Source organism: Rhipicephalus microplus, chromosome 2 (genome assembly GCF_043290135.1).
Source record: "Rhipicephalus microplus isolate Deutch F79 chromosome 2, USDA_Rmic, whole genome shotgun sequence".
Classification (NCBI taxonomy): domain Eukaryota; kingdom Metazoa; phylum Arthropoda; class Arachnida; order Ixodida; family Ixodidae; genus Rhipicephalus; species Rhipicephalus microplus.
Genome location: NC_134701.1, coordinates 275,844,988 through 275,872,980, shown reverse-complemented (window position 1 = coordinate 275,872,980; position 27,993 = coordinate 275,844,988). Strand labels below are relative to the sequence as shown.

Sequence of the window (27,993 nt, the reverse complement as noted above, 5' to 3'; positions counted from 1 at the left end):
TAATGATGGGGATGTTTTTTTTTATTCTCCAGCAGAGAGCCATTGCTTAGGCAGGGGCAGACAGAGCAGCGGCCTTGTCCGCAGCTGCTTTTTCAGCGTAGTCAAGGCCAGACGAGTCCTTCTTGGGCTCCTTCTTAGGCTCCATGATGGAGACGTGGTCAGGGAGTGGCCTCTTGGGACCAAGCTTGCCATTGGGATCACATGGCAGCATAATCTTTACCTTGATTCCCAAGACACCTGCACAAAGGTGACAAAAGGTGAAATAATACAGCTATTAGGAAAAACAAGATACGTCACTCTAAACTATTTTCTTCTGAAAGAGTTTCAAATTTAACTTTACCATTGATGGGAGGAACCCCGGCAAAGACATATATTTCTTCCGGTTGAAACATGAACATGAGCCTAAAATATATGTTAGGCTTATGGCACGTTCTGCTAAAATATGTTACGTGCCTGGATACTGTAACTGTAAAAATCTCAAATTGTGGAAGAATAGTGGCCATCTTTGGATGAATTGCAATAATTCGGTTCACATGCTGCATACTCGTATGTTACAACACCAGCCTAAGCAAAAAAGCTAGGAATTTAAGTGTTCTCAAAAGATGTGAAGCTTTGACAGGAATGTGTACAACAGTCAATGAAGTCGGACAGAATGGCAACTACTATGCACTTTCTTCTTCAACCTGTTTATGAATTGCTTATGTACAAACCGTGGTAGTTTAGCAGTGTCCTAATGCATCACATGCTTGCTGCGCAACCAGAGGGCCCATGTGTAACAGCAAAGCTTCATATGTGTGCTTGATCGCCAGTCCGACAGACTGAATACAGTCGCCGACCGTTTATTCGGGCGCCGAAAATTCGGACATCTTTGTGGCACCGCCACTCGCTGCATTGACCCTAATGAAAACTAATGACCCAAAATTCGGACGCCCCGCTGTGTCCCGTTCGATTATTCGGACCCCGTTTGACCGACCGGATGCGTCGCTGTTCGCCATGACACGATGACAGCGACGTTAACAATACGTTTGCTAGGTTGCCAGCACTGATAAGCTGCACTAGCTATGGATGGACGTCGCGCCAGTGTCAAAATACACGCAGAAACCGCCATTGCCGACCTCGAAGGCTATGTTTGGCGACATGTTTTTTTGTTTTGTTTTGGCCAATCGAGCGGCCAAGCCAAGCCACTTACGAAGTCTGGTCGCTGTGGCGTTTGGCGTGGTTTGGCGTTTGAGTCAGCGTGTCAGTCAGTTGCTTCTGCGGTTAGGCCGGGTTCATCTTGTTCTCTGCGTTCTCGCTCGCTTGGGTGTTCCGTGGCGTGCCAAAATGGCTCCAACGCCACCCATTGCTGCGCCGTTGGAAGTGAAGAAACGCGGCCAACGTGGGAGTTACAAGACGCTCACGATGGCAAAAAAAGCGGAGATAATTCGTCAGGTAGAAGGCGGCCGACCTCAGTTTGAAGTTGCCCGGGAATTTTCAATTTCCAATCAGACCGTCTCGGACTACCTCAAGCCGAAGGCTAAGATCCTGGAGGCAGCTGAGAAAGCGTCTGCGGGTACGCAGAAAAATTTCTGGGACGGCAGCCACCCGCAGCTTGAAGAGGCGCTGAACTTGTCGTTGAGTACCACGGTGGCTAGGAAAATACCTGTGTCTGGCGATCTGCTGAGACAGAAAGCAGAGATTCTCGCCCTGAGCATAGGTATTACCAGCTGCTGTTCAGTGATGGCTGGTTGCGCAACTTTAAGAAAAGGTACGACCTGGCCTTCAAGCGAATGTGCGGGGAGAGTGGTTCCGTCGACCAAACGCTCAAGACCAACTACCGCGCTGACAAGCTGTTTAATTGTGACGAGACAACTTTTCTCTAAAATGCTGCCCGACAAGACGCTAGCTTTGTCTGGCGAACCCTGTCATGGAGGGGAAGCACAGCAACGAGCGACTGACAGTTCTTGTAGGAGGCAACATGACGGGGATGAAGAAACTTCCGCTGCTTGTGATAGAGAAATAAACAAAATCCGGAATGTTTTAAGGGGAGACGCGGGTCGAAAAGTCGCGGTTTTCCGGAAAATTTTCGCTTTTTTTTCCGGCTGTATTGGCATCCTTGGACTATAATCTATTACTTCTGAAAATATCAAGCTGAAATTCGCACGAGAAATTATCAAAAAATGCTTCCAAGTGGGCAGCGGTGACGCGAGAAATGCGCGAAAGTCGCGAAAAACGGCGAAGTTCGCGTCGTCCTGTCGCGAAAACGACGCGTTGGCCGCCATTTGCAATCATGCACGCATGCTGCGAAGGCCGTATCCTTCATAATCCACTAGTAGCCAGTCTCGTGCCTTCACGCAGAATAAACAAAAAACGAGAAAAACAACGCGTACGTCACGCGTTTTGAATATCGCGGCACACAGCGCGAGGCCGCCATTGGACGGCGGTGCGCTCCACGCTCCTCCCCCTCCTATCTCTCCGGCAAAAGAGCGAAGCCTCTGACGTCGCGATCGAGTTTTTCTGCGTTTATCTGCATTTTTGCGTCATGGCAAGCCCGAAGAAGTGCAGTTCAGATAATCGAAAGTTCAGAACTCGCCACAAGTATCGAGGGAAACGGCGTCGGACGCTTCGCAAAGCGACAGCGAACGACGATGTCGCCCCCGACCAGCGCCCCAACTTCGGATAGGCTTAACACCGTCACCGAACCCTGCGACAGTGGTTGTGAAATAGCCGCTGCCGTGGAATTCGTCACTGCATCCCAAAGGAAGATTGGATTCTTCGAGAGTGAATGTAGACCGGTAGATGCTGCTACTGCGAACATGCTGCTTTGCGAAATCGATACGCTGACGGCACTTGTGGCGGGTGCGCAATGCCCAACCTGCTGCGAACGGAAGCTCGGCGTGCGAGAGGCAGCTGGAAAGCGCAAAGGACTTTCGGCATTCCTCGAACTGTGCTGTCAAAATTCTGATTGCCCTGAATCTGCACTTTCGTTCACGCACACGTCGAGACATACTGCTTCGGCCGGGGACCAAGGAACGAGCGCTCGTTTTGACGGCGGCAGCTCGCGTGACAGCTTTGCTGTAAACGTGAAGGCAGTTCTGGCAGCACGCGCTATAGGCGCAGGCCACGACCAACTTTCACGATTTTGTGCGATTCTCGGTCTTCCGAGCCCGATGCATCACAAGACATTCAACGGCATTTGCAAGAAGCTCCATGGTGCGGCGATGACGGCAGTGAGCAAAAACTTGCACCAGGCACGAAACATCACGAAGGACGCAGTCGGCGGCAGAGATGTGCCAGTCATGTTTGATGGCACCTGGCAGAAAAGAGGTCATAAAAGCCACAATGGAGTGGGCACAGTCGTGTCCCTGGACACGGGGCTCTGCCTCGATTTTGAAGTTCTTTCGAACTACTGCCATGCTTGCAGTATACACAGGGACCTTGGGGAGGATGAAGAGATATGGCGAGCTTTTCATCTTCCAGTTTGCCAAAAAAACACTGACTGCTCATCCCATGCAATGGAACCTGTGGCAGCTCTCGATATATGGCAGAGGACCTTGTCTTATGAAACTCCACTGTGATTCACCAGCTTCCTAAGTGATGGTGACAGCAAGGCCTACACTGCAGTCTGCGAGGCAAATGTATACTGTGACACCCCCATTGACAAAGAAGAGTGCACGAACCACGTTGCAAAGCGCTTGGGAACTGCCCTACGGAAATTGGCAACGCCACTGCCACGAGGCGAAAAACTGAAAGATGCGACCATAATAAAACTACAAACATATTACAAGATCGCCATCACGAGCAACAAGGACAGTGTCCGAAATATGTACACTGCCATATGGGCATCGTATTTTCATTGCTGCTCCAGTGATGGTGCCAGTAGCCACAACTTTTGCCCCGCGGGACCAAATTCGTGGTGCAAGCACAAGCGTGCAAAAGCACTGGGGGAGCCTGCACCACGCCACACCCCACTGTTGTTGAAGGCTCAAGGATTGGCAATTATGCCTATCTACAAGCGCCTTACAGAGGAAAAACTCCTTATTCGGTGCCTTCATGGCATGACACAGAATGCAGCCGAATAGCTGAACAGCAAGATATGGTTGCTATGTCAAAAACAAAGTTCGCCTCCAGAACAACTGTGGAGACAGCCACCGCTCTTGCTGTACTCTGGTACAACAAAGGCCACAGGGGCTTTGAAGAAGTGCTCGAAGGCATTGGAATTCTCCCCTCACAAGATCTGGCCACACATGGTGACCACTGTGACGTCATGCGCATCAGGAAGATGAACCTGAAGCAAACTGCAGAAGCGAGGGCACACCGTCGCAACACAGCGAAGAGAGCTCGTGTTGAGGACACTGACCGCAAGAGCCGTGAAGGACCAAGCTATGGTGAAGGGGACTTTTAGACACTTGCAGTGCATTCAAGGCAAGGTACTTTTCATTGTGCCCCAATTTGATGCAAAAAGAATGATTTCCTAATAAATGCCAACTTTGCGAACTTTCAAACTTGTTTTTCTCATTTTCATTTTTTCTGACAGTTTCACGTTTTCCGGGCAGCCTTTTAGAAACATATTCATTGTATAGTAACGAAACTTGGCACACATATTCTTCAACACATGCAGAATGCAAATATCTACTCTAAATTGCAATGCCTACCAGCATTAGTTGTGAAAATATTAGCTTATTGTTTCAAGGGAGATTGAAAATAATAAGTCATTCAATACAATTTTTTTTCTTGGTTCCAATATTTCTGTGACATATCTATATAGATATTTGCACTTTTCAATCTACCAAGAGTCAAATAAGATCAGACAGTGCTTTTACTGAAAGTTTAGTACATAAAAGAGTGCCCGCAAAAAATGTAACTTTTTGCTATTGTTTATGGCATAACTCAATAATTATAGCAGCTACACAAAAAATGATTGCATATTTGAAATCTGCATGAAAAACTATACTAATAACAAACTTTTCAAGTCTCTATTACTAGAAATAAAAAAAAAACTTTTTCGAGGAGCGTCTCCCCTTAAAGGCGCCATATCACTCCCTGTGTGGCATGAAGCAAATTTGAAGGCGTAGATTACGCAAAACCTCTTCAAACAGCCAGCTCGACCGCCGGTACGAGCAGCAATATTGCAAGGTGCCGATGTTCGTCGACAACTGCGGTGCCCATGGGCATATCGACAACTTGAAGGCTATGACAGTGGAGTTTTGCCCGCCTAACACGACAAGTATGTTGGAGCCCATGGATCAGGGCGTTAAAAAAACTTGAAAGTTCATTACCGGTCGCGCCTCCTGAATCGTACGCTGTAATGCGTCAACAGTAACAAAAACTTTGTCGTGGATGTTGTGACGGCCATTAGCAAGTTGTCCAATGCCTGCAAGTCTGACTCTGGAAACGATCCACTACTGCTTCCGCCACGCAGGATTTATTACTGGGATTGAGGAGGACAGTGCCACAGGCCAGAACCCCGCGGTTGAGATGTGCATAGACAGTTTTTTCAGCCGATCAGGCCGATAAAAGTGTTTTTTTCGGACTCCCGATTATTCGGACTTTTCGATGGTTCCTGTTGAGTCCGAATAAACGGTCGGCGACTGAAAGTGCTTTACAAGTGAAACTGATCACTCATTTCGACACCCGAACTGACCTCTCACCAAAAGTTATGTGATGACTGTCAAACGTCTAGCACAAATAAGACCTATGGCATATGCCAAGCTTATAAACTGTATGCTGGAGTGTGCAGCAAGAACTCGGCTACACTGCACAGTTGAACCCCTTTATAAGAGTGGCTGACCCACTTGTACCGCTTATGTTGACAATCAATATAGTCAACATCCAATTTCCCGAACGCCCGAAATTCTGGACATGCCCAATTTCCCAGACTCATCTGTGGCACCGTCAAGTTCCCCGTAAAGTCATCATCATCATCATCATCAGCCTGACTACGTCCACTGCAGGACAAAGGCCTCTCCCGTGTTACGCCAGTTAACCCGGTCCTGTGCTTGCTGCTGCCAATTTATACCCGCAAACTTCTTAATCTCATCTGCCCACCTAACCTTCTGTCTCCCCCTAACCCGCTTCACTTCTCTGGGAATACAGTCAGTTACCCTTAATGACCAGCGGTTATCCTGTCTACGCGCTACATGCCCTGCCCATGTCCATTTCTTCATCTTGATTTCAGCTAAGATATCCTTAACCCCCGTTTGTTCCCTAATCTACTCTGCTCTCTTCTTGTCTCTTAAGGTTACACCTACCATTTTTCTTTCCATTGCTCGCTGCGTCGTCCTCAATTTAAGCTGAACCCTCTTTGTAAGTCTCCAGGTTCCTGCTCCGTAGCTAAGTACTGGCAAGATACAGCTGTTATATACCTTCCTCTTGAGGGATAGTGGCAATCTACCTGTCATAATTTGAGAGTGCTTGCCGAATGTGCTCCACCCCATTCTTATTCTTCTAGTTACTTCAATCTCGTGGTTCGGCTCTGCGGTTATTACCTGCCCTAAGTAGACATAGTCTTTTACAACTTCAAGTGCACTATTACCTATCTCGAAGCGCTGCTCCTTGCCGAGGTTGTTGTACATTACTTTCGTTTTCTGCAGATTAATTTTAAGACCCACCTTTCTGCTCTCCTTGTCTAACTCCGTAATCATGAGTTTCAATTCGTCCCCCGAGTTACTCAGCAATGCAATGTCATCGACGAAGCGCAGGTTACTAAGGTATTCTCCATTGACTCTTATCCCTAACTGCTCCCATTCTAGGCTTCTGAAAACCTCCTGTAAGCACGCGGTAAATAGCATTGGGGAAATTGTGTCCCCCTGCCTTACACCCTTCTTGATTGGTATTCTGTTGCTTTCTTTATGAAGCACTATGGTAGCAGTTGATCCCCTGTAGATTTCTTCCAGAATGTTTATATATACTTCATCTACGCCCTGATTCCGCAGTGTTTGCATGACGGCTGATATTTCTATTGAATCAAACGCCTTCTCGTAATCTATGAAGGCTATGTATAGTGGTTGGTTATACTCTGAGCATTTCTCTATCACCTGATTGATAGTATGAATGTGGTCAATTGTTGAGTAGCCTGTTCGAAATCCTGCTTGTTCCTTTGGTTGATTAAATTCTAATGTTTTCTTTACTCTGTTAGCAATTACCTTTGTAAATAGCTTGTATACTACAGAGAGCAAGCTGATCGGCCTGTAATTCTTCAAGTCCTTGTCATCTCCTTTCTTATGTATTAAGATGATGTTAGCGTTCTTCCAAGACTCTGGTACTCTTCCCGTCAGGAGACACCCCGTAAAGTCAATGTGTATTAAAAAGTCCGCGTATAGTATTAAAAAGCAATGTATTAAAAAGCACGCTTATAGCCTTCCACCCGATTTCCCAGACTTTTCACTGTTAACCGCCGAACCAAAGTCACCACCGACGCCGCCATTTTGGTTGTTTTCATATTCTCATGCCGCCGACCGCCGCACCGCGCTGCGGCTGCCGTAACCTCAAAACCACACGTGTCAATCCGTTGCCGGCCGTAGCTTAGCGGCTCAGCCAAGCCAAACCTCACTGTGTTTAATCACGTGTTGTTTTGTCAGCTCTGCGGTCGTGTCTGCGGTTGATAGTTTGCTGCTGCGCCCTATCTTCAGTGATCACGTTTCCGGAACTTCAGCATCCACCAAAGTCCTAGCTGTTTCGTGCTGCGCTTTTCGTCTAGCGGATTTGCCCTTTACAGCGATGGTACCGACTGCTCCTTCGTCATCATCCGTTCCTTCGAAGCGCACAAAGCCCCCTTGTAGGCTCACGAAGAGAAAAGCTGCGCTGTTGACCTCAGGTCTGCCGTCGGCATGCTGGCGGAATCGTGGAAGACGGTTACGCAAGAGACTCTGTCTGTTTTCGGCACGTGGGCTTCACACTCAACGCCGAGACGGCCGTCTCGCCTTAAATGGACAGCGTGTGTGACAAACTGCCATCCACGGATGTTTGGCTTTGACGATGTGCGCTACTGGCGTGTCAATTCCAGTGGTGATAACCTTTGAGGGCTTCGCCGACGCTAAGACCTCGAGTTATGTGCGGACTTTACCGATGACGAAATCATTCGTCAAGTTATGGAGGATTCGGACGATACCGACACCGAGAATGAAGAGCCATCTCTTAGCCAACGCGAGCACTGATGACACTGTCATCGGTGTACAGCGGCAACATGACGACCGAAATTGAGGCAGATATGATCGAAGGAAAGCGGAACGTCGTGCAAAAGAAAATAGGCTACTTCTTTGTGCCAACCGTGCCGGCCACGTCAATTTTTTTTTTTTAATATATAAGTGGCTCTCTTCAGAGCTACTAAACGATGCATTGACTGAATTGGAATGGGAATCTTGTACCCCGGCCGCTACCCCCTCTGCCAGCAAAAAATACCTAAAAAAAGGGTGCGTTTTCATGTGCATTCATTTTTCCGGACTGCCCGGTTTTTTGGACGTTTTTGCGGTCCCTTGAGCGTTCGGGAAATTGGATGTTAATGTACATGTATATTCTCAGAAGGCCAAGGAGAGATGTATGTGAACCTCACGCAAAAAGAGTGTTCGCGCATTGTCTACCTCAGAAGTAAACTGCCACAAGCACGTTTAGTGAGTAGTAGAGGGCGATGGCTTCTATCCCTGTCAGTTTATTACCAACACAGCAGGCAATTACGACCTGACGATTTAGTTTGCCACAACCTAAAGTCGCTTACCTAATTCCTGCAAAATGCTGGCTGTTATTCTTTGCAGTATGAAAACAAGCAGTATTGTACACTTCTTTTTGTGTGCCAGTAGTCTAAAAAATGGGCCTAGCAGGCAAGCTCTCTGCCTGTAGCAATAGTGAATAGTTGCTATCTAACGAGTTTTATCTGAGCCAACAAGACCATGAATGCGAGAGTAATCATAGACTACAGACTTTTTGGGTGGAAAATGTAGTAAATAAAGCTTGTACTCATTGCACATGTGCAAGTTGACTTGTTTTGAATCAGATGAACTAGGATACAGCATGTCTTGTCAGCAACCAATGATCTCTTATAAAAATTCTATTGTATATGGGACAGTGTGCCGAACCATGTCTGGCTCTGTGCCAAGCCACAACGAAATGTGCAACACCGAGGCACCGCTGGCACGAGAGCCGCCACACAGATGTGCTGTTCCTCCTGTCGTGGCTCTGTATCCCAGAAGTGGGGGAGACAAAGTCGTAAAGGGAGGATCATGATCGGTAAAGGAGGTGCCCTCTCTATACACAGTGTCGCCAAAAATGAAGACAATGCTTGTCAGACGTAGTAAGGTGACTAATACCAGTGTAACTTGGGCACACAAGGAATGCCTTCAAGGAAATGGCCTTGTAATATACCACAACCCTAGGAACAGTTATGCTACTGCTACGTGGAAGTTTTGAAAGGCTGTCGAGTGGCTCAGGTAATTCTTGCAAAAAGTAGTGTGGCATTGCGCAGATTTACTTTAATGTCACCAAAAGTTAAATATCAAATTCCCTTAAAAAATCACAAGTGTATAATTTTTGTTTATGCATACCGATAAATTTTACAGCATAAACATATGTTTATTTCTTTTTGAGTTGAAAAGCTGTGGCAATGTTGACGCCTCATGATGCAGCAGCCGTTTTGGGTATATTAATGGGGGACACGGGTCTTGGAAGGCCACTTACCAGGTTTGAGAATTTTGAGCTGACAAGCGCAATGCATAGACAAGGCGTTCATGATCTCGTCTGCCAAACTTTGCAACGCTACGAGCTGCGAAAATCGGTCAAATTTCAAGATGAACGCTGCTCCCCCTCTCCTCTGCCGGCGCGCGGCCAGAAAAAGGGGGCATGACGTGCGCGTATGAATGGCCCTACGTACACAGCAATGCAGTGACGTTGGTCCTCTACGTAGACGACTATGCTCTGACGTTGCAAACAGTGGGACGTGACATGGCACAAACAGTGGAACGTGACATGGCGAAAATAATTTAACACGGCCTGCGTAGCTTATTTAATTCATTGCTTGAAAAAAATTAATAAAACTCTAGATAAATAATGAGACGCAATAAGGGCATGTGAGCGTTGTTTTTCCATTTTTCTCCCACGAATTGCAACGAGATGCGGGGCTAATGTGTCGGCATTTCGCATGCGTTCGTGTCCCCGCGGTCGGCGCATCGAGCAGACGGCCGCCGTAGAATGCTCCTACGCGTTCGCGCACTCATTGCGCTCATCTATTCTACCACGTCTAAGCCAGCGTTTCCAAACCATCCTACAGAAACAGGCAGAAGACCAAAAAAATAACGCTGGTCAACAAAGCAACGCCGCCGGCGTGCTCAGGGGTTGGGCTTGTTTGGGCACGTCATGCGCACGTGACCTCTTGGTCAGATGCCGCAGAGGGTAGGGAAGAGATTTGGCTTGCAAAGGCTACGCGGAGGAGCGGCAAGGGTTTCGAGCTCGCCTCCTCTCATCCTCGTTTCGCGCCGCTTCAGAAAACCTGTTTTCTCCGCTCGTGATGAACCTATTCAAAAAATTTTTGTGGCAAAATGTTGCTCATCGGGCACCCAAAAACTTCCACTAACTAAAATTTGGTAAGGGGCCTGGTGAGTGGCCCTTTAAAGAAAAATCGCTGCAGTGGAAGCTCCCGCAATGCCTTGCCAGCAGAAGTGAAGCGAGCATTTGCCCTTGCAAGATGTCGGAAACCTGATCTTTTCTGGTAGTGCCCACTTAGAGATCAAGTGGCTTTGATAAGTTAGTGTAAATGATACGCTAATTCTATATTAAAAGATAGTTGTTCCCGAGGAAATAACACACAAACAAGTATGAGTGACTAAATCTTCAAAGAATGTTGCCTCCAATTAGAGGCTTAAATTAGAGGCTTACTAAGGAAAACTAGTAACACCAAGACACTCTTGGAGCATATGGGACTTGAGAAAACTTTTCACATTAACCCTTTCGCTACGAACCCATAGGCCATCGGACACGGAGTTCCGATGATTTCAAATCTCCCGCAAAAATTGAAAACTCGCGTTTTACGGACAAGGAGCGCCATCTAGCCTAAGCTTGGGCAACCAACTTTTCATTTTCACCTTTCTTGGTTTACATTTCGCCTGCTGAGCCGTGCCCGCGTGTGCACTTTGAACGGAATCCAGTTTCGTTTTACGTAAGAATGGCCGCCACTCCCCGCCGCTCGCTGCGACAGCCGATTGCTGTTGTAAGCACTTCGGCCGCTTCTAACGACGATTTTTTCGATCTGAGTAGTGCAGACGACTCGAGTGACGATTTCGAAGTTTCAGAGTCGAGTTCCGACGATGACACTCCAGACCAGACGCCTCAGACTTCCACAAGTACTACCAAGTAAGTATCGTTTTTGACTTCGCACTGCTTATGAAGGAAAAACGCACTTGATATTTGACGATAATGGTATCCTTTCATTGCTTAGGGTCTCAACAAGTACTACCAAGTAAGTATAGTTTTTGACTTCGCACTGCTTATGAAGGAAAAACGCACTTGATATTTGACGATAATGGTATCCTTTCATTGCTTAGGGTCTCAACAACGTACGGCAAGGATGTTTTGCCAAATCCAGCACGCCGTATGAAGTTTTCACCCGCAAGACAGAATAGTGCCCATCTTGCAGCAGCGCTACGGAGTGACGTGCGTCACTTCTCAAGGGCGCTTGGATTTTTTCCTTTTGTTTTTCCCGACGGAAGTGCTCCAGACGTTATGTGACAACACTAACAAGTACGTCTGGATGCGTATTTTGGACCGGCAAACTTACGCTCGCCGGGACGGCTCCTGGGAAGAGGTAATGCCACTGGAGATGCTGAGGTTTATTGGACTTATCATCTACATGGGGGTTGTTGATGTACCACGGCTCCACATGTATTGGCGGACGATGGGGATATTTTCAAGCCTTCTCCCACCAAATATTATGAGATGGGACCGATTCTTCGCACTGTTAGCTTTCCTGAGCGTAGGGGACCCGGAAGATCTTGCGGCTGCAGCATCTGATGGGAAAACTTGGAGGGTGTCGTGGCTCCTGCGACACATAAATCTGCAGTCACAAAATTTGTTTCAACCGCAGCGCAACCTTGCCGTGGATGAACGCATGGTAAAATCAAAAGCGAGGTCAGGAATCAGGCAGTACATTCGGGACAAAGTGACGAAATTTGGATATAAGCTGTGGGTGCTGGCGGATTCGAATACTGGCTATACAATAAATTTTTTTGTGTACACTGGAAAACGCCAGGTACCTGGACCCCATGGATTAGCGTTTGACGTTGTGACTCGGCTTTGCACAGAGTATCTTCATCAGGGATATAAAATTTTTATGGATAACTTTTATACGTCGGCAAAATTATTCGAACACCTCCTTGAGCACAAGACGCTTGCCTGTGGGACCACTCACAAAGATTGTCGGGGCTTCCCAAAAGAATTGAAGGATGCTACGTGGGAAAGAAGGGCGCAGCGTAGGGACGTTCGCTGGATTCGGGAAGGCAACATCCTTTTCATGCAATGGAAGGATCGACGTTCTGTGCGTCTGATGAGCACGATGCTCACAGCAAATAAACATGCTGCTGCTAAAAGAAGAGAGAAAAGGGGAGGCCAGTGGGTTGTGAATACCATAAAGAAGCCCGTCCTTGTTCATGAGTGTGTAACACCGGAATGCTGGACGTGGACAAATCTGATCAAATTATTGCCACGTACAACGTACTCAGAAAGTGTGTAAGTTGGTGGAACACATCGTTTTTTCATTCTATGGACATTGCGTGCATAAACAGTTTTATTTTATTTCAGGAGCACCAAAAAGACAATCCAAATGTCGAAGAACTATTCAGAAACAGGAACTTTGACCAATTGGCGTTCAGAGAAGAATTGATTCAACAGATATTTCAATACGATGAAGTTTCTCAAGGACACGCCCCTTTCTCACCCCCCTTCTCCCCTCTAGATCCTGTTCGGCAACAGCCGAAAAGAAGGGAAAAGAGAAGAAACTACAAGCTTTGCTATGAAAAAACGAAAACACAAAACAGAACGAACATATTCTGCTCGACCTGTAATATTTACCTTTGCTTCCTGCCTTCACGAGACTGTTTTGCCGAGTGGCACAGTCGTCGGGGCCAGTAGGTTGATGGGCCGAAAAAAATTGTTGACATGCTGCACTGAATTTGTGTTTATCTAGAATGATAGCTAAAAGAACTAGTAACAATTTGTTTATTTCAGATTTCTCAAAATAATTTTTTTGCTCTATACATTCACCAACCTGTGAAGTGCTTGTATAACTTTTTGTATGTTTTTTTGTTATTTAACAATTAAATTTACCAATTCTATAAGTCTCATACCAAAGTGTTGTACAGTCGCCGACCGATTTTTCGGACCTGGCGGGGACCGAAAAAAAGTACGAAAAATCGAACAGTCCGAAAAATTCGTTTTCGCCAAAAATTTAAAGTTTATTGCATCAGGCAGGTTTAAAAAAGTCCTTGATGCTTCCTTGCCTCAAACTACGCTTTAAGGCAATTTGGTTTGCCCGTATTTGCGCCAAGGTGACATCGTCGCCGTAAACGCTCGACAAAATTGTCACCGCGTTGGCGATCTCCGCCGCCGACCGCCATCCGGCGTCGACCGTTATCCGGCGACATCTAGCTGCGAACATCCACTCTCTATTAGCTTGATTATGGCAGCTTTCTTCTCCATCGTCAGGGTCGTATACTTCCCACGCTTCTTCACACCACCTGGCTCCCGCGATGGCACAGATAGCGGAGCCATGGCACCGAGAACACAAAATTCGATGCCGCAGATAGCCGCTGCGAAGCACACAACGTCTCGACGCTACGCGACACATCACGTGCAGAATGGCGACTGAAGAAAGCTGCAACGACAATAAAAGAATCCTTCTTTTGCCTCCTCCCCGTGCGATGTGATGACGATAGTGCTGACCGAAGACGAAAAAACGGCATCCATCACCGCGTCTTTTAAAAAGCAAACACGGCCTCCGAAACTTAAAATATGGCGTGAGCATTCCAATCTCGGAGGCAGGAAAGGCATCTGAAGACCAAGCTTAGCCAAGCCGACGAAAAATCCAACATGGCGGCGTTCACAATGGCTTGGGGCGTGGCACAAAACGAGCGATTTAGTCCGAAAAATCGAAATTTCAGGGGCAAATTCGCCCGAAAAATCGGTCGAAACAATGCATTAGCTCTATGGGATCCCTGACGGTGCATTTATGAAGTCCGGAATATCCAACAAGTCCGAATTTTTGGAGTCCGGAAAATCGGTCGGCGACTGTATATGTATAAAAGGCCGAATCAATAAGCTACTATTTCATATATTACAATGCTACATGTTCCTTTTTTGTCAAGAGTAATAAATTTTTTTGTGAAAGCATAAAATAAGTACCGTTTTTCCGCCGTAGCGAAAGAGTTAAGCTCATTGGGCGTGTGAAGGAAACGCTCCGTTCGTAGTCGCAGAGCGGCCCCTAGGAAGATGGCCGAAAATCGCGAAAAAACAGACTTTTTGAAGTTGACACTTTTGGAATCTGCAACTATTTTTCGACTTATCTAAGAAGTTTCTAGCTTCTCAAGTCACCATTTCTGGCACAAAATCAATTTATAATACCCCCGTGAGATGAATCTGAGCGCAAATAGACCCTAAAATCGCGCTTTTCCCTTGTCGAAGCGTTGCCGTTACACACGAGCTATCATGGTCATCTTAGTCTCGTTTGGAAGGGTCATTCCTTATCTTCAATTTCCCGCCACCGCTGGCTCGCCTTGCTCATTTGTTTATCAGCAAAAATGCGTCATCGAGAAGCACCAGCACGCGATTCTATTGGCTGCTTGCGGCACGTGACAAAACATAGGCATCCGATTGGCCAAGTGGCGTTTCCGGTGTCCGCTTCTTCATCATGACGCACATGGACATGCGCCATTCTGTCATGGCGCTGCCGACTGTCTGCTGCAGTAAAAGAAAAGTTCCATGCCACACTAATTTGTGAAGCAAGTGTGGCGATTGTTCGTTCACTGTGAACTTCTGAAAGAGCCCCACTATGCCCCAGGACAGCGAGGATAACGAACTCACGGTGGTCAACGGCGGTCGCTGAGTCACCGGTGTAAGCCTAACTCGCGTACGAGCCCGTCGGCTGTCGACGGCGACGCTGAAAGCAACCATGTTTTGGAGCCTCAACAGTTACAAGACGGCAAGTGAAAAAGCAGAAGTGAAGCTACGAGAGGTAGCTATTTTAGCAGCGACGGAACAGAAGCACAGTCTTATCGCCAGACACACCGATGCCATGGTTTCCCTCGTCTGACAAAACGACCTCGTTTGTGTGTGAACCATAGAGAAATATACTATATAAAAAGTGGCCACTCAAGCCTTTTCGCGGCCCAGCACAGAGTCTGACCAACCACTAAATGGCGTTCCCATGCTCGCTTCTACTCCTTTTTCAAGACATCTAATAGCCGCCTCAAAAGGACAATAAAAACTGAAGTTTGGCCTCAAATTTTAGCAAAGAAGAAATTTTATTGATTTGTCCAATTTTCCTTATTCGCTCTACATTGTGTTCCGCTAAGGACGTTTAATGCATTGTCAGAAAAATCTGCAAAGTCTGACTAGAGGGTGTTGTTTTTCTGCATTTGTTTTGCACAAAGCGTGCACATTCATGAGGTTTAGATGTGCGGTACATGTACTCCCTTTGTGAAGGCATGGGTGTAAAGCCTAGTCGTAACGACGCTCGCTTTTGAACCACGAGGGTACGGGCTGAAATACCAGCATCAGAAAGAAAATTTTTTCTGATTTTATTTGCACTGGACATTATCGGGTCTGACCAGCCAATCGTGACGCAGGGCCCTACGGGAGTGACCGCTCTTTATGTAAGCATGTTTCTCCATTTGTGAACTGTGTGAGAGGTCGTCAAAGTGGAGTTCGCCGCGCGTCGACAAACAGAAAATCAATCTGTTCACGGCAACGTGCCCGCCGCCCATGCAATGGAGGCTACTGGCAACAGGTGGAGTGCTTTTGACGCGTCCACAACGAACATATTGCGCCGCAGTCTCCCCTCGAAAATGAAGGAAACGTACGTGAAAAGGAAAGTAACACCTCGCTGCTCTTGCAGCCTTGAAATTAATGAGCGAGTGCGCGAGTTCGGTCTGTGACATCTACAACTCAATCTGGACAAGCCAAAAAACATCGCTTTATCATACGAAGGATCGCGGATGACGTGCGCACATTCGACGCAGATCAGTGTCAGTACCATCACCGAACCGATAAGCGGCCTAGTCTGCAGACGAGCACATGGCGACAACTTGCAGCAGCACTTGATAGAAACGACACACTCATGCAAATAATCAGTCTGATAACTAGCCCGGTGCATATTAACTGACTAAAAGTATGTGTGCCATGATGTTTTCCACTCGAAATGGCGAAATAAATGTTTTCACTGTTTTTCCTCATTTTCTCAGAACACATTTTGACCACTTTCCTTGTTTGCTTCTTCTGTAAAAATGGACCTAAGACAGCTAGAGCTATAATTCTTTTTGCACAATGTAGTTAAATGTGCACAGAAAGCAATGTTGAGATCATATTTTTAATATGCAGCTCCAATTTTTTAAATTTTCATTAAATATTTTTTGTTTTGGTTGCATGCAGACAGTGAAATTTGTTGTGCTGTAATTCGAGGAGTACTTGTTCAATTTTCGATCAGCTTGCAGCATTGCATTCCATAGGATTTCTAGTATCCATATATGTGTTAATTACTATGTAATTATATATACATAAATTTGCATTGTTTGTGCAAGAAATACAATGTAATTACTAATTATCTAGGAAAATAATTAACCTGCATAAAATATACCTTGATAGTTAAAATAAGCTTGAGAAACTGAATGGGGCTGTGCAGTTTCACCTAATTTGATAAAAAAATAACCCACGTTATCTTTAAGACTCGTGTCGGATGCAGCCCTTGAAATCCGAAAAATCGCGAATTCTGTTTTTGAAAAACCATATTGTTTAGTTGTACGTCAGATAAACTACCTATTCTGTAAATATCAGTGCCTAATTCAACCTCAAAGTGCAAGAAAAGCTATTTTCGAGGCCGCCGCAGCGCCCAAACCATGCGCAAGAGCCAAAAGCAAACCAAACTTCACGCGTCCGCTATTCCAAGACCATATGGCTGTCCCGTGCCATCTTGGGCTTGTTTTGACTGTGAATTCTTTCTCATTTGCCGCCTTTTGTAATGGCGTCAACGGTGCGGTTGAGATGCTATCGGCGTTCTAAAATGCGATACCAAGCGCAGTTCGCGCAAAATTTTTGTCATCGTAGCTAAACATTTCGTGCATTGTCACCGAGCGCCGCCACCAAGCGATTCACATGTCTACTGCACTGTCCACGCGGCCGTGCACTTCACGGTCATATGGAGAGCTCTCAATAAGCTTTTGTAATGAGATTTAGACGAGCTTAACTTCACTGTCATATGAAGCGCTCTCAATAGGCTTTTGTAATGCGATTTAGACATGCTTAGAGCCGTGCTTGGTACCGCTGAGAGCGTCTATGAATGTTCTGCAACAATGAAAGCCTTGTATATTAGCATTTACCCAACCAGCCATATGATGATGCGTCTCAAGACTAGAGTGGCAAAAGAGCATGGGTGAAGGGGCACCGATTTTCATACGGCTGACTTGCGTCATTAAATAAACAGCTAAAACATTTTTGTGTCACCGGTCTTCCGCCCATAACTGTTCGTTATTTGGTAAGGCCATAGGCTGTCATGGTACGAGCCATTTTTCTGGGGCAATAAACCTCTCTATATATAAAAAATGTTCAGTGATTATTTGTAATCAAGAAGTACTTGATTACACCGATGTCAGCCTGAACACAAGAAAGATGTGTAATAATTAGAGTATATGGCCTTATTCAATTACAATCTTTTCTGTCATGCCTATTTACCACTCCATTTTAGAAAAACTTTTAAATGCATACTTGTTCTTTCTAGATCAAAAAAGGAAGATATAAAAAAAAAGGAAAGGCCACAAAGGTGCACTGAGCAGAGACCACATGCCCAAGAGGTCGAATACCACAAGACAAACTAAAGATCACAATTTTTAGGTGTTTTAGGGACGTAAAGAGATGGTTAGATTTTACACACAGCTTTCTCAATACTATTTTTTCTCGCATTATGCTCAGCTCATAGTGCAGATATCTTGGCAACCACTTCAAAATTTTGATTAGTGATTTTCTTTGAACTGTGCTTCAGGAGGCTGTAATCTCATTTTGTCATTTTACTTCGAAGAATTTTCATAAGGTTTCTTCCTTGTAGTGCAAATGTGCTTATTGCAGTGTAACTGTAAAAACGTTACCTACAATTTTTAGTGCTGCAAAACAATTATTTTGCAACTGCAGTGCCTGTCAGCACACATTTGGCTGTGCAAACAGTTATTACCAACTATTTGCATCATGTCCTCCAGTCCCTCCCCGAGATTCAAAGAAGAAAAAATTTGTTTCTCATCAAGTTTTCGTGACATCGCCTCTAAATTTTTCATTTTTATGAAAGCACTGTGCCCAAGATCCTACCAGAAACAGGAAAGTTCGTTCCCGAAGGCACGGGGCCCTTAATACAGTCGTCAACAGATTTTTCGGACTCCAAATATTCGGACTTGTCGGACATTTTGGACCTTACAAATGCATCATCAAGGTTTCTAATGCATTTTTGCAACCGATATTTCAGACAAATTTATGTTCTTAAGTTCGATTGTCCGGACTAAATTGTTTATTTTGAGCTATGCCGCTCAGTATTGAAAGCCACTATGATGGACTTTTTTGTTGGCTTAGTCGAGTTTGATTTGCAGTGGCTAGTTGTGTGGCCTCCAAGATTGAAAGCGTGCACTATCTTCCAGATGTCTGATCTTCCTTGGCTAGCAAAACAGCAAAACTTTTCTTTTTCGGTCAGCCTTATCACCATAATTCAGAAGCGAGAAGGTTGTTTTCATCTGCTGCATGCTTGTTTTTCTCGTCGTCATTGCGCACACGGTCGTGTTAGTGGTGTGCCAAGTGTGTGAGTCATTGTGTGCATTACATGCTCACTGCTGTTCGCGATCGCTCAGTAGCCCTCCATGGTCACGGTGCTGAGCTAATGACCTGGAACACGCGGGTTCAATCACAGCCGCAATGGCACAGTTTCGATGGTGGCGAAATCCTGGAGACTCACGTACTGTGCAGCGTCGGTGCAGGTAAGAGAAGCCCAGACTGTGTTGTTAAATCCCACGAAACAGGCGAGACATTGCATGCATACTTTTGCGACCGACATCAAGTTTTGTTTGCTTGGTTCCATGGAACCACCAACTTTGCCGCCCGCAACGGTCGGCGGCAGCGATTGCCAACGCACTTGCCAACGATGTTATCCTAGCCCAAATAGAACCAAATTTGCTCGTACCCAAAGAACAGCATGAAGCATGGCATTATTGAGGATATATTTTAGGCTTTTCTCATCCAGTTAAGCTTCATTTTCATTGCTTGACCATTTTCTCAGACTATTTCGCGGTTCCCGCCAGGTCTGGAAAATCTGTCGGTAACCGATTACGATAGATAGGGCTGGCCCATGCAATGTCACAACAATGCCACAGCATGCTCCATTGCCTCTCCTACCATTACTGGCAGTATTGCTTTCGGTTTCCACAGTAAGTCAACATTTATTATCGTAAATCAGAACTGCATCGCATACCTTGCCGCAGCAGCACGTGACGCACTGCAGTCTCGACATAGTCGTTTGTCGGCTCTCCACTGTGGATCATGAGCCCATCCACGAACTTCATGGACTTGGCTCGTTGGCCACGCAGTTTGCCAGAGACCACCACCTCACAGCCCTTGGCGCCGCTCTCCATGATGAAGCGAAGAACACCATAGCATGCTCTTCGCACAGCCAAGCCTCCAATGAGCTTGTAGCGCAGGGACTCACACTGAGCGATGGCACAGAGGCCACGAGAGGCCACTTTCTCAGCAAAGAGCTGCACAGGAAAAATAAAACTCCCTCAGCTAGCTGCTCAGCTCATAGAAACAAACCTTTAAGATGAGAAAAACAGAATACATGACATCATCCCAAAGAATTGATTTTAGCTATAGAAATAAGCACAGCTTAGAACAGTGGAATAATACAAATTCATGCGATGCAGTTTTCACACACACACAAAATATTAGTTTGATATGTTGTGATGGCACTCATACTGCAAGCCGTGGGAACAGCTCGAGCCCGTTCACACAGCTCGCTCTGCTCGGCATTGAGGGCTGTCGGCCCGGGTCCATAACAGATGCAAGAACCTCCAAAATTATCCGCTTGTAGTACTTTGTTCGAGTCTTGCACCTTTCAGAAGTTAAAATCACTAGTCATATTACTACTGCACATCACGAGGATGGCAGGCTCTGCCCTATTCTTCGGCAGTGCACCAACTTCATCTGCATACGGCCACCCTGTTTGAAGATGTGTTAGCTGCATGCCGATGGTTCTAAAAGTAAAGGCGCATTGTGTAAGACCTCAAAGGGGCCTTACAACACTTTTTGAGAATGGTCAGAAAACGCTACCGATCGGTAGTGGAGGCTCCCGACAACACCCGAGCCAAATATTATAGCACAGCATGCGGCCTGGAATTCACAATAAATTATCAAAGTCAGCTAAAATTTGCTTTCTCTTCTCTTCACAAATGGTGAAATATGCCCAAAAATCAAAAATCGCATGTGAATTACCCACTTATTAGACATTGGCTGATTTGAACATGGCACGCTCGCTCGTGACAGAGATCGCCGCAAGAGTCTGCAACTTGTTCACACGTGCTCGCAAATCACACCAAAAAAGCGGCGCATTCGAAAAAGAAAAAAAAAAACAGTGCTCAAGGCCACAAGGCGCGTGCGACGTTTTTCGGTGGCCCTGCCGTCCCTCCCTTCTTAGCCTCCAGCGATTTAGTCGGGACGAGAGAAGAGAAAATGCAAGTGCAGCATGCGACAAACCTTTGTAACTCCACTCGTACTGGATGGATTCTTATAATTTCGCGGCGTTGAATTCGTGAGGCAACAAGCTTTTCCAGTGAATTCATTCTGTCGTTACTTGAAAGAAACGTTTCAGAGCCCCTTTAAGCTTCTGAAAAAGCTAGCTGCGCAGTTCATGACAGCAATGAATGCTTTAAGCACAAACTATAGAAACCAGACTTCAGAATGTAAGACAACAAAACATGAATTCAAGGAAGAAAAACAACCACCATTCAGTACTTCCCTTGCTCTTAACCAGCACTGTGATAGAAATTAAGTCATAGCCATGACAAGTGACCATTAATGCATAAATAATTTTCTTTTTTCCAATATTCCCAATGCTGACACAGTCATGCTGATTGATGATATATGGGGTTTAACGTCCCAAAACCACCATATGATGATGAGAGACGCCGTAGTGGAGGGCTCCGGAAATTTCGACCACCTGGGGTTCTTTAACGTGCACCCAAATCTGAGCACACGGGCCTACAACATTTCCGCCTCCATCGGAAATGCAGCCGCCACAGCCGGGATTCGATCCCGCGACCTGCGGATCAGCAGCCGAGTACCTCAGCCACTGGACCACCGCGGCGGGGCGACACTGTCATGTTGCCAAGCAGATGTCATAAAATCCTCTGGCGGAGAGTTAGCTAAAGGCAAACTACAACCATTCCCTTATTCAAATGCAAATTGGCGTGTTTTTGCCTGAAAAAACCAGGTCATTTGTGTCGAGATAATTTACAGAAGCGATACAGAAGTGCGTAGAGCCCTCGGCAAGATTTGGCACTACAGTGTACAGATTTCAGCGCTGCGAAGTTTACTGTTGCATGTTCGTGCTATTATTATCTGTTCTATTCAGTTATTTTCTGTTGAATTTCATGCTGTTTTTGTTTGTACATACATCCATCGACGTTTCGGTAACGCACGAGAACCATAACATTGTAGATGGCAAGTTGCCTGAGCTGAATAATGATTGATGTGTGGGGTTTAACGTCTCAAAACCACCATATGATTATGAGAGACGCCGTAGTGGAGGGCTCCGGAAATTTTGACCACCTCGGGTTCTTTAATTTGCAGCCAAATCTGAGCACATGGGCCTACAGCATTTTCGCCTCCATTGAAAATGCAGCCACTGCAGCCGGAATTCGATCCCGCAACCTGCAGGTCAGCAGCCAAGTACCTTAGCCACTAGACCACCGCGGCGGGGCAGCTGAATAATAAGTCCACACAACTAATAAAGCACCCTTATAAATCTACTCACATGAGTAATGAGCATTCAGTCATTGGGGGTTGTGTTTATTCCACTGCCATCATACACTTCGTCCTAGTACATGCTGCGTCGCAGGGTCAGAGCTGTCCTCAGCAGCCTCCTTCCAACGAAAATTAAACGTAATTGATCGATGGAATCTTTATATCTTTGTAGATGGACCAGCTGTCCAAATTTTATATATAGTCTAAATTTTTATGTTATCTGTTACCTGTGTGCCATTATCAGATCTAGCTCTGCACCAGCCCCTTTTGCAAAAACAGCGTGCTTTTCATACACAGTGAGGTATAACTGGGACACTTGTTAGTTTGTACTCATCTGTACCTGTGATTACGTATCACGCATCGTTTTTGTTTAAACATTGCGTTAAGTGTGGAGCGGTAAACGTTAGTTCGCTCTCGTTCTGCAAGTATCGTTTTCGTGCATCATTTGTGTGTGAGCAGCGCGCTGGACGTTTCGATCTGTTTGCAGTTCACAGCGATACATTCCAAGTTGTTGCTGTCGCATTTATTGCGTCGCCCTTGCGACAAAACTTAACTTTTTTTACGTATTTACTGCCTTTAACCTACCGCTGCATGCCCTCAAAGCTCGTAGGTCGCTATCGCATCGCCGCGACCACGGTTTTGTGCGCGGCGGTTGCAGTAGTTCATTTTATGCCATCTACGATAGCATCTGCCGCGGTTTTGTCCGCAGAGTTTGCAGAAAGCAGCGTTGCTTTCTGCAAACTATGCTTTCTGCAAAGCCTGAAGCGGATTGAGCTGCTTTTTTGTCAATGCGGCCAGATCACGCACAGAAATTTTGACTTCCAGGAGATTTTCATGACAACCGTACAACCGGAAAAAACGGTCCAAATCCAGGAACCTCCCGGCCGATCCGGGAGACTTGGCAGGTATGCAATATGCTCCAAGCAGTTCTTTTTATTTTATATTTCAGCACATAGGCCCCAGATGAAGATACTTGCCCACAGTTCAGAGAGCCTAATCTTCTCCGAGCGCAGGCTCTCAGAACAGAAAAATAATATTTGGGGGTTAACGTCCCAAAACCCTCATATGATTGTGAGGAACACCAGAGTGAAGGGCTCCAACTATTTTGACGATCTCTAATGTGCACTGACATCGCACAATATCTAGCCTCTAGCATTTTGCCTCAACCGAAATGCGACCGCCATAGCCGGGATCGAACATCAGAAAAGAAAATGGTTCAGATTACTTTCAACAGAGAAGCTGAAGCAACTATCTGGACAACGAAGTTTTTCACTGGACAGAGAAAGCTGTGTAAGCACTAACAGTGACAGCAAACAGCTGCGAACTCATGAGGATGAACTTTCACGCCTCAAGGTTTTTTTACACTCTCAAACCTTGAGTGAAAGTAATGTGCGAAAGTATGAGACCCCAGAATGAAAAGATTATTATTCTGATCCAATGCATGTAGAACAACTTAACAATTTTTTCAAGCGCAAAACAAGCAGAAGTGAAAGTGACAAAGCATGCAGTATCAACCACAATACATGCCACTGTGTCAAGAGATGAAATTCACCTGCAACATCCGAGCACGTTTTATGACGAATTTTAGCAAAGCTGAAAATCTTACTGTTGCGAAAAGCGTGCATGTGTACCCTTTTCAAGAGCCGTGTTTCAAGATGCGAATCGAACCTCCAAAATCTGAGAGAAGTGAACTATGCATGGCTGGAGTCTGAGCATGACCAACTTAATAGCTGTTACCCAAGTGCATGCTAAGGACAAGGACATGCTAGCGCTCTGTGGAAGTTCCCAAGTTTCCACATTAACCATCCTGTCTCATGCAACAATGGTGACATTACTCAATAGCGGCACATTACTGTACCAAATCTACCAGGCAGACTCTGTATGTACAATATATTTCTTTAGCTTCCTTCATGATCTGATAACCTATAAATGCTGGAAGTGTAAGAGACAAAATTGCTGCTCTGTTTGTGCATTTCAGATTAGGAAATCTGAGCAACTTAGAGTAGGAATCTCCACACACATGGAAGGCATGAGGTTCTGACATCAAAGATAAGCCTAATAAAGCTTGCGTTCATTGCTCATGTACAAGGTGACTTGTTTTAGATCGTATGATTTAAGGGTAACGTAAATATCTTGCATTGTGGCCAACGGATTTTTATCATCGTCACAAACGTCTGGCATCCTCGCCCGCGCAACGAACTACTCGTCAACGGCGCCGGCGTGTCTTCCCTGCACCTGTACAGAAGGAGGGGGGGGGGGGGGGGGGCACGGAGTTGGTCGGGGAAAATGACCTCGAAGGGGATGCGTTCGCCCGAAAAGAATTTGACTGCTTGGGCAGTTGATGTTCAACTAGGGAGTAGCACAGTCGTCAATGTCGCAAGGCAGCGAGCATGGAAAGTACCACGCAGCGTGTCGAGACGCCTGCAAAACTGGGCACCCCCAGCGCCTACTAAACTAGCAAGCCTTCAGGAGCCCCCTGTCAACTCCCCTACATGTGCCATGAGCTGGCCTCGTCCGTGCGGAACTTTTTATTGTGATATTTTTTCAATTGTTATTTCATTACAGCCAGTTTTAAGTAATTGTAGCTGTGTGCGCTGTACCGCACAGTAAAACAAAGAAGCGTGAACATAATCTCTCAGTAATTCTTTGTATCTCATGTGTAGTTATTGTACTAACATTCCGCGTTGTGTCTACCTGTACCTGTTAAAGCGTTCGTTTAGAGTATACTTTGTTTTGTAACTGTTCTTTTCATCACACATATTTATGTTTTCCCACTTAGTTACCCTTTATAAGCTCTTGCCTCGCCCTTGTTATAATTAAACACTAGTTTGTTTTCAATCAAATGTTCGAGTCAGCTCTATGAGCACATCAGTCAGACCCAAACATCACCACACGTGCAACCCCGCACGGGTAGACCGGCCTGCAAAGAAATTTAAAATGTACCACTTGCAAGCCTTTCAGGCGTCGCCGGCCTAAACGTAAAGTGGAAGCCTGCGAGTCTGCCGCACGCCGACTTAGGATCGGCGGGGCCTCCCCCCCAAGTGAGCTGAATTATGTCTGGCTCTGTGCGAAGCCACCACAAAGTTTGCTTTGGCTGGACACTGCTGGCACGAGAGCCGCCACACAAGTGTGCTGTTCCTCCTGTCGTGGCTCTGTACTTCCGTAAGAGGGGGAGACAGAGTCGTAAAGGGAGGTTCTCAACGGCACCCGCTGAATGAGGTGTACTCTGTATCAACAGCTTCACTACGAATGAAGACGTGATAGCATCATAATGCATACAGGATATCTGCTTAATCAAACTACCACTAATGTTTTCCCATATTGAGATAACTAATAGGATGCCTTGCAGGCAATGGCATTTGATCTACCATAACTAACTCAACAGAGTTGCGGTGCAGGCAAACGCCAGTTAAGAAAAGCTGTCGGGCGTAAGAAGCATTTTTCACAAAAACTGTGTACAAGCAAAAAAGTATCCTCTTGAAAGACACCCAAAATTTCTAGATTTAAAGGGACACTAGTCAAATAACAATTTATGTCAGAGTGAAAGCCCAATGTATGACAACATCTAAAACGACAATATTATCAAAAACAGTTCCCTACTTACTGAGATATTAAGGTAAATGCACAAGAACACATGCGTCACAGTAAGACATTCTCAAAATGATCCCGATGACATCACACGAACTGTTTACAATTAATCACTAGTAATCGATCTAACTGGACCAAATAAAGAACCCTCCGTGCATCAAAAGGCGCAATAAAATGCTGCCTGTTTCTGTTTGATTCATGGAAAAAAGAACTGTTGAACGTTACTATGGAGAAGGACACGAGTGATTCGAAAATTCAATTTTCACCTGGTTAAATTGGGCAGGTCATGCAATCTAGCAGGGCTCAGTTGAACCAATCACGTTCGCGATTTTGAAGGCCATGGGGGACAATTGTTCAATGGCCATTGCTGTTGCCATGGCTCCCGCTACTTTCCCTCTGCTGCTACTGCAGTGTCGGCGGCCGCGCATTAAAGCCGGGCAATGTGCACGGCAACAGTGATGTCCGACATTCCGTTGAGGCGAGTAATTTGAAGTGCGCTAACCAATTGCGGACCACTAAAACACGATTTTATTTCAAAATAGGCCCTTCCTTGGTGCAAAACTAACACTAGGAGCTTTATGGGCCACTATTTCAGCAATAAACGTCGACTTAATCGTCGCCTTGAGTGTCCCTTTAAGCTTTTCACCTCCATTAAAAAATGCAGCCGCTGTAGCCAAAATCCCAACAAGCAAACATATGTACGCATTACACCACAAATAAAAAAGCTGTTGTACCTGTTGAAGCGTTATGCAAGTGAATTAGCCATATCTACACATGTTACACGAAATGAGCATCATTGTTTCAGCAAATTTAACAGAAAACTCGAGTTTTACTCAGCTACTTTAATTAGACTTCACGTTTGCTAGTAAATGAGAGAAGTGTCTAGGCAAACTGACTAATTTCCAACATACACAGATGTCTACGCAGACAGCTAAAGCAGCAATGCAACGTTGCTGGACTCGCACAAACTGAAGACAGAACAAACGCCCCGTCAACTATTCGGGACGTCAGAATCACCAGCCACATGGAGCTGTTCCAAGCACTTTAAGCTGATAAGACCGTTCCACCAATGCAACTTCAACATCATGCTACCAGTTTCGAAAGCAAGATATGCTCACCTCCACAGTGTTTTCGGGAAAGTTGAACCTCTTCTGCACGACTGAGGTAAGTTCACGGATCCTACGTCCCTTCTCGCCGAGCACAGACTGGGTCCGGGTCGCTAGGATGATGATCTCCGTGTTCTGCGGCGTAACCCGGACTTCCACGCCAGAGTAGCCGTCTTCGGCAAGTTCTCTCCTAAGGAACTCATTGAGTTCAGCCTTGAAGACTCCGTCTGCGACGAACTGCAAGCGAATCGTGAAAAAGGCATGCCCACGTTTGAGTGCCAGACAACGGTTGGCCTGAAGTGTTGACCCACACGAGCAGGTGTGCCTTCATTCAATGGAAACTCATTGAGTCAGCAAGAACATGCATAGGTCAGGCGCATCCCTACATGTAGTGTAAGTTCAAGAAAAACCGTCATTCCGATTGCACGAGGCAATGCGCAAGGCTAACTTGGGCAGATCCAAGCCGGCGTTTCGGCAGTCGACTAGAGAACACTACCACTGACGCGCAGAAGGTCGAAGCAATTACGTTTTAAGTAGTCTGAACCTCTACACGTATTTTGCGACAAAGCTGTCAGTAAAAGCAAGCTGAACATTACACTACCGCGGCTCCGGTCGGTCTTCAACAAAACGCGACAGGCTGGGTGACCCTTCGCAATCAGTTTTTATCGTGCAATTTAATCACTTCCACAACACGTCATTTTTACAGAATGCACAATGAGGCATCATGGATTATCTATAAACCATTATTTTCACTCCAATTTATTCATTACACCATGAAAATTGTATGACTTACCTTCCTTTTCTTACTGATCGGGTTCGCCATGTCTGCTGAGAGACCGGAAAAGGCTCTCCAAGTTGCGATGTTCCACTTCCTTTTCCGCAGAGAATTGCCCTTACGTGCAACATTCTCTACGGCGCTAGCTGTCAGCTGCTGTCCTATGTTAACTTTTTGAAAGCGTCATCTCTGAATGATTTAAGCGAACTTGTTGTTTAGGCTTACTATGTTACTTACAAGATGGCAGCACCTCCAACTAAAGTCAGTGGCATGCGCTGGCGCGCGAAATTTAAGCGCACCACTTCGACA

At 45.8% G+C, this 27,993-nt stretch overlaps 1 protein-coding gene across 1 annotated transcript; it reads right to left on the bottom strand.

Moving 5' to 3' along the window:
- RpS3 (ribosomal protein S3) lies at positions 1 to 27,860 on the bottom strand. The gene is made up of 4 exons (XM_037430237.2): positions 27,703 to 27,860; positions 26,922 to 27,146; positions 19,670 to 19,952; positions 1 to 237 (listed from the first exon to the last, which is right to left on the bottom strand). The coding sequence occupies exons 1-4, from the start codon at positions 27,730 to 27,732 to the stop codon at positions 47 to 49; spliced, it is 729 nt and encodes a 242-aa protein (XP_037286134.1). The 5' UTR covers positions 27,733 to 27,860; the 3' UTR covers positions 1 to 46.
- Between the last annotated feature and the right edge of the window lie 133 nt (positions 27,861 to 27,993).